General features: G+C 43.2%; 1 protein-coding gene across 5 annotated transcripts in view; it reads left to right on the top strand.

The window, feature by feature from the left end:
• Positions 1-7,725, top strand: part of Reln (reelin) — a 441,277-nt gene that overhangs the window by 343,951 nt on the left and 89,601 nt on the right. For all 5 annotated transcript variants that reach the window (XM_026784681.1, XM_026784680.1, XM_013350437.2 and 2 more), the window contains exons 28-30: positions 255-487; positions 4,892-5,049; positions 6,941-7,148. In XM_026784681.1, the coding sequence (XP_026640482.1) occupies positions 255-487; positions 4,892-5,049; positions 6,941-7,148 (599 nt within the window). The remainder of the gene's footprint in view (positions 1-254; positions 488-4,891; positions 5,050-6,940; positions 7,149-7,725) is intronic.

Here is a 7,725-nt window from a genome sequence, read left to right as displayed (position 1 = left end):
ATACATACATACATACATACATACATACATACATACATACATACAACAGGAAGAGAACTTGTCTAGCTCTGTACTGAAGTGAAACCTTCCAGAATTTACAGAGGGTTTGGGTTGAGTCTTAACTGTATCCTCCTCGTCTCTTAACTGTCATGCTGACTTGGACACAGTGACTGGCTGTCACTGCTCCTCATCTGATGACCGGTGTCTTTGAGTGAACACCCTGTCTAATCTAATCCTGCCCTTCCTCCTAACAGCTGAACATAGGGTGTGCCAGCCAGTTCAGCAGCGCTGCCCCGGTTCTCCTGCAGTACTCACATGACGCGGGCATGTCCTGGTTTCTGGTGAAGGAAGGGTGCTTTCCAGCTTCAGCAGGCAAAGGATGTGAAGGGAACTCCCGGGAACTGAGTGAGCCCACCGTCTATTATACCGGGGACTTTGAAGAATGGACAAGAATCACCATTGCCATTCCAAGGTCCCTGGCATCCAGGTACAGCTCTTGCTCTCTCTCTCTCGCTCTCTCTCTCTCTCTCTCTCTCTCTCTCTCTCTCTCTCTCTCTCTTTCTTGTGGTGTGCCATTGCTTCATACAATCTGGCCACTCCTACCCAGGTAGTAACTTGAGGCAAAAAAAACTAAAGTAGAATTGCCAAAATAGCATAAGTAGATGGTGAAGCCTATTAACTCACCTGACGTAGAGTTGCCGAAATAGCACAAGTAGATGGTGAAGCCTATTAACTCATTCAGTAATCATTTGCCCATCGCTGGTCTGAGCCATCCACAGTTCTGGGCACTGGCACACAGCAGCACACAAAGCTGTTACGGGTTGAAAGAACCACATGGCCTTGCATCAGGCTTTTTCCTTCCATAGATCTTATTTATCTAACACCTCCTTACGTAGAAAAGTTGAAGCATCTTGCAGTGTAAATGGTCGCTTTTTTAAGTTGACTGCTAAAACAAATAATAACAGAGAAAATTAAAATTTCAATGAAGGAGGGTAACATAAATGGACTGAAAATTTGAAATGAATCGGTTTCCATAAGGAAGGAACCAATTTAACTCTCAGCCGCTTGGCAGCTAAGTGACGCAGAATCTCCTCTCCATTGGTAGTAAATAAATAAAGCAGATATGTGTAAATTTTTGTGAAGATGTGTTCCTCCAGGTACGATAATATAGAATACATTTTATAGCACTTTGTTTCAGATACAGGAAGTAGAAGAGCGAGATCGTTGTTTTCCACTCTATCATTTTAGGAAGGATAAAGAAACATTCTTCATGTAGACACTTCGTGATTAAATTCTGGAGTGCGACATTAAGCGTGTCTCAGTCAAGGCCTTTGACTTCAGAACCGAAATGATACACAGAGCTGTTTATATTGCTTCTTGATATTGTGACATATAGAGCTGGGGTACTCACTAGTGTCACTTAGCAATACTCCAAGAGCCTTTTTTTCCTGGAATAAGGTAGGCTTATGCCCACATTCTTCAAAATTTGACAGATGGCTTAATTTGAAAAAAAAATGATATAATAAAATGTGAATGTCTGAAGCACTTAGCTTTCTAGAACTCAGGTGCTTTCCCAGGGTTCCATGCAGTGAGCTACAGCAAGCACCAACCTCAGGTGCAGTAAGCAGATTCTTTGCCAACCTGTGCTGGATACCTAGACTAAGTGAGAAACAAGCTTGTGTTGGAATATTTGTTTGTGGCCGAGGGTAACCTGTCCTGCACTCCGGTGTGGTGGTAATGAAAGGAGCATGTTCCTGAGGCTGCTAAGCACTGTCTAGATTCTGTCATATTTTTCAACTAGTCTATCACAGGTTTCCTGAGCATGACCTAGCTACTCAAACCAACTGCACTGTCGGCCTTCATCACCAGTTAAGGGTGTAACCCCAAGAACATGTGCTGTAGTTGTTGCTGGGGAAATATCTGGGTTGCTTGTTTGATCAAAGACGTAAAGTTCCGTGTGAGTCTGATAAACCCTGAAGCATCATCTTAAGGTATCAACTGTTTCAAAAACTAGCCACCAAACACTCAACCATCAGATCCAAGTCCAGTTACATGTAATTTCCTTGTCTATCAATGCCAGTGTTGCTTTGTGGTTTAGCAGAGAAAAACAAAAGAGAGGGGACAAGGAGAAAGGGGAAGCTCACGGCCATCGGTTACCGAGCCCATAGGAAGACTGAGCTTCGCCAAGAAGCTTGTTAATTCAGCTTCCTTTATCCAAAAGCAATGTCTGGGACAGGAATGTCCCTCTCTAAGACAGTTGTCCCTGAGAGCAGTTCTCCTCTCCATTGCTCTGGGCTCCTGGTTTCAACTCTGTATGCCTTTCTCTCTGAGGAATCATTCTCCTCCATTGGAAACTCTGTGATAGCCGTGTCTTCTCGCTTCCCATTCTTCTGAAGCTGTCAGTATCAGCGCAGCCCTGTTTGATTGGTTTGTTTCATTTTGTTTTGCTTTGTTTCTCACCTCAACCACACCCTTCATGATTTCTGAAGCCATGGACACAAAACAGCTCTTCCGAATACATAAGCATCAAGGGGACCCCTTGCTGCAGTGACTGGAGCGTCACGGTGATGAAAACACCACTAGAAAAGCAGAGAGTATTGTCCAGAGTCAGAGAACACAAGTCCAACATGGATTTCTGAGAACTGTGGCTAAATCTGTAAATTACAGTTTCTTCTCTAGTGGAAAGAATAGCCCAGTTGGCAAGACCACATTATGAGAAGTCAGAAAAGCTCAGCCTTCACAGCATTACGATGGCCAATATTTTGAGTCTCTCAATATTTGAAATTTTTTTTGGATTTCAATTTTTGGAGAAAAAAAAAATTTTCTTCATTAAAATCCAGCTTCTGGTTAGTTTGGAGTCTACCCAGCTTTCTGACTGATGGCGTTTGTGGTGAAGAGCCCTCTGCTAAAGAGTAGTAAATATGTTTCTATTTCTCCCAAGCAAATGAGCTGTTGATTTGTAATCTGCAATATGTTAAATTCAGGAAGCCCCGAATGCAGTGTTCAGAAGCTGAGAGTCTAAGTGTCAGAACGTGGAGCTGGTTTTGCCAGGAAGCAGCATGCTTACAAGAGTGAAGGGTTTCACTCTTTCAGAAATAATTCTAAGGGGATTTTTCAAAGTCCGTGCTTCCACGAGCCTACCCAGTTCTTGCCTACAGAAGACAGACGTGGGAGGTGGTAAATCTATGTTGGTGTATATGCCCCTCCCAGCCCTCAGAGCCATCCCCTATTGAGACACAAGAAATCTGCAAATAACTTATTGCAAAGGCTGTACCTACTTCATATTAATGTGAAATATAGACATTTTTGTCTAAATTTTGCCTTATTTCCTCCTTCTTTGGGATGGTCTGGCTAGTTCTTTATCATCATCATTGTTATAATAAACATTTTTAATTTTTTATTTTTGAAAATGTATTATGATTACATCATTTTGTCTTTCCTTTCTCCAAATCTTCCCACAGACCCCTCCTTACTCTTTCTCAAATGGATGGTCTCTTTTCTCATCCATCACTGTTAGGGGTGTGGGTGTCTAGGTGCGTGTGTATTCCTAAATACATGGGTGCGGCTTGCTCAGTCAGTGTTTATAGGATAATCAGTTGGTATGCTCTTCTTTGGAGAAGACTGTTTTTCCTACACTTGGCAGTGCTTTGTGCAGAACTGAGGCTTCCTGGGCTCTGAACCTTTCCGCTTACAAGCCAGCATGTCTAAGGTTTTCCTTCTTCAGCTCCTGTTTAGGGAGATACGTTGGTGAACTTTGTGGATATAGATTCTCATGTTACTAGGAGACGCAGCAACGGGTTTCAACTGTGCTCTCTTCTTTCATGCCTTTCCTTCCCAATGCCGTGTGGTCCAGCATCTCTAACTTACCCCCACATATTTGTCCACCGTTCATCGGGTACCTCATGGCCACACCCAGTGCCTCTTCATTCTTTATAACTCTCCTTATTCCAGCACCTTCCAAGGCACCAACTTGCTTGTGTTCAAACCCAGGGTTACATCACTGAGCCCAGAAGCAGGCATCGGGTGTCAGGTACAAGGTAGAGAAAGGCAAACAGGTCTCAGGTGTGAAGCCATGCTCGGTTTGCTTCTTCCAACCCAAGGCAATAAAGGCATTTTTTTTCTTTGTCGGTTTTTTTTCTTAGCAGTGCTGAGAGGCACCCCATCTGGTTACTAGGGAATCGCAGACTAAGCATCGTAGAAATGTAAAGGGGAGATGAGGAGAAAAGAGGGAGTCATGGGTGTCAGTACAGCTGTCTGCACAAGCTCTTGCTTCCCCTTGTCAATACCAAAAAACCAGAGTCTCATTACATGTCCCAACAAAAAACATTCTACTGGATGGCCTCAAAAACATGCCGAATATTTTGCTCGAAAGAAGGGTCCAGAGAGAGAGCATTGGGGTCAGGGAGCTGGGGAATAAGAAAGCATTATGACCAATAAGCATAATCAAAATCCATTACGTACACGCATGAAATTGTCAAACTATAAATTTACATTTTTTTCAAATAGTTTCTCTAAAACTATCCATAAAATTAATGTGATAGAAGGGCGAAGATTAACTAAAAAGGACAACCTCTTTTTATTCCTGAAAGAACATGGGGCGAGAAAATATGTGAAGAAAAACCTAAGATCTATCTGGTATAAAAACCTATACCTTTGTAGGAAAAAATGTCAGACCGTTGTGCCTCATCTCTCCTGGGCATTAAACCATTCATGCTGAAGAGGAAATCAGGCAGGTTTGAGGGAGATTTGAGAGAAACCCTATGAAGGGTCTCTGTGCCACGTACGGGCATGCCTCTCAGGGTACGCGGCTCTGGTGAAGCCGCCTGGGCCTTTCTGTATTCCTCTGTCCGGTGAGATGTGACGGTAAGAAGAGACATGTTTCTCCCAACAGTAAGACCAGATTCCGATGGATCCAAGAGAGCAGCACGCAGAAGAACGTGCCCCCCTTTGGCTTGGATGGAGTGTACATATCAGAACCTTGTCCCAGTTACTGCAGTGGCCACGGAGACTGCATCTCGGGCGTGTGTTTCTGTGACCTGGGATACACGGGTAAGGCCAACATGTGCCTCTGGCAGTTTGCGTGTGAAAGCTCACTCGGACACAGACAACAGATGCTGGGTTTATTACTTTCTGTGTCTAAGAATTCTAGAACTTGGCCACCCAAGTACTTGAGCTGCTGAGTATCCTGTAGTTTCGAGCCACCTAGAAAGAAAACCTGCTAAGTTCCACTCCCTAGAAAGAATGTGTTTGTCACTAGTAGCAGTCATAGTGAGCATTGCTTGGAGCCTGACATCAAGCCGAACATTATAGTAAATACCTTCATTTTATCGCGTTTGAGTCTAAGAATAACTGTTCCACAGTACTGCTGGCCCTGTTTACATTTAAGGAAACTGATGCAGAGAGTGGATTTATTTATTTATTATTTATTTTTACTATTGGTCTTGGGTTCCATAGCCAGGCATTGCTAGAGATAGGCTCTGAACTCATACATTTAATCTTTAAAAACCAAATCAAGTTCTTCACTACATGCCTTCAGAGTCTCCCTGAGAGCTCCTCTCTCTCTCTCTCTCTCTCTGTCTCTCTCTCTCTCTCTCTCTCTCTCTCTCTGTGTGTGTCCTTCTCTCCCTCTCCATCCCTCCCTCTCTCTCTCTCTCCCTCTCCATCCCTCCCTCCCTCTCTCTCTATCATGAAATATACTTCTCTACATTTAAATTTAAAATAGAATATAAAATATTAAGCCCAAGACTGTCAAAAGAGAACTTTTTTTTTAACAACATCCACCTTTGGGTGTTGCCATAGCAAAAGTTTTGAGAGATCTGAGATTAAAACATAAAATTGGAGGAAATCTCTTAAGCTCTAAAATCTGCTTCTAAAAGTTTTCCTGGCAGCAAAATCAAAATGCCCCTTCCCATCTTGATAGTCAGGCCTTCCTCTGACAAGAAACCGAAGACAGACTGGCTCGCTCTTGCAAGCCTTCTGTGTCAAGCACAGTTTCAAAGACGACATTTTCTAATTCTGTGCTGACTGTCCTCGTGAGCCTCTTAATAGCAAAACAGTAAAGGAATGGCTTTACCGTGGGCAGGATCTCTGCTCACACAAGATAGGAGCACCCGTGGATGCCCAAGCGTCCCTGTATCAGTCTTCCTTTAGAAATAAATAAGAAACAAGGGCTAGAAAGATGACTCAGTGGGTAACAGCTCACAGTGCTCTTGCGGGGACGCAAGTTTACTTCCCACCACCACTGTACTTGTAACTCCTGGGGAATCTAATGTCTCCATCCATCTTCCACAAGCTCCTGCACTTGCTCGTGCAGACATGTATACATGCAAGGAAACATGCATACATATGATTTTTTTAATTGAAAAAAAAAATCTTTTTAAAAAGTTAAAATTAAAGGACAAAAAAAAATAGCAAATTTCATTGATTTCTTTTTGTTATCTTTGTGAGGGGAATCTTGTGTAGCCCCAACTGACTTTGAACTCACTAGGTGGCCAAGGAGAGCCTTGAACTTCTGATTCTTCTGCCTCCGTCTCCCAGCTGCTGGGATTCCAGGCACACAGCACACACCTAGTAACAGCTTTTATGTTAGTAATAATGGCTGCCTGTAGACAGATGGTTGCATGATGTAAACTCTCCTTGTCCGTGTATCAAGGGTATCTTTTTTTTTAAATATTTATATGTTTGTTTTAGTTTTTTTTTAAACATTTTATTTATTTATTATGTATACAATATTCTGTCTGTGTGTATGTCTGCAGGCCAGAAGAGGGCACCAGACCTCATTACGGATGGTTGTGAGCCACCATGTGGTTGCTGGGAATTGAACTCAGAACCTTTGGAAGAGCAGGCGATGCTCTTAACCACTGAGCCATCTCTCCAGCCCAAGGGTATCTTGTCACACTTAGTGATTCTAACAAAACGTCTGCGTTTGTTTTCTCTGAAGCTGCACAAGGGACCTGTGTGTCGAACATCCCCAACCACAGTGAGATGTTCGATAGGTTTGAAGGGAAGCTGAGCCCGCTGTGGTACAAGATAACAGGAGGTCAGGTTGGGACCGGTTGTGGGACGCTCAACGACGGCAGGTCCCTCTACTTCAATGGCCTTGGGAAACGGGAAGCCAGGACTGTCCCTCTGGACACCCGGAATATCAGGCAAGTTGTTGATTGGAACATTTCTCCTGAGCAGAGTAGACCACTGTTGCTGTGTATCTCGTATAATACTTCTACCTATGGATGGCATGTGCAAAACATGAAGCTTAGCTCAAACTGTATAATAAAATAGGTGGGGAATGCAAAAAAAAAAAATCACACCATAGTTCCTTAATCAGCCCGTACTTATCAAGACCTCTGTGTCTACTTCATATTCACCTTAGTTTGCAGAAGGAAGTTCTGTGTTATCCTGTAAGCTCTTACATGTTCTTAGTGTAAATTGACGAAGTAAATATACTTTCAACTTCGAATTTGATGTCTGAAACTGATTCCTCTGTGTACGAAGTGGTCCATTTGTGGTCACTTAGTGAAAACTGCTTCCCCCCCCCCCAAATTTAAATGCCTGCCCTGCCACCTACTGGTCAAACCAAGAACTGTTTGGCTCTAAGGTCAAGCAAAAATAGTAGCACACCTAACATAAGAGCAATGGCAATGGGTTTTTGATCCTACTGCACATACTGGCTTTGGGGAAGCCTAGGCAGTTTGGATGCTCAACTTACTAAACCTGGATGGAGGTGGG

The sequence above is a fragment of the Microtus ochrogaster genome, chromosome 26 (genome assembly GCF_000317375.1).
Source record: "Microtus ochrogaster isolate Prairie Vole_2 chromosome 26, MicOch1.0, whole genome shotgun sequence".
NCBI classification, from domain to species: Eukaryota; Metazoa; Chordata; class Mammalia; order Rodentia; family Cricetidae; genus Microtus; species Microtus ochrogaster.
This window is presented reverse-complemented; position numbering and strand designations above follow the sequence as displayed.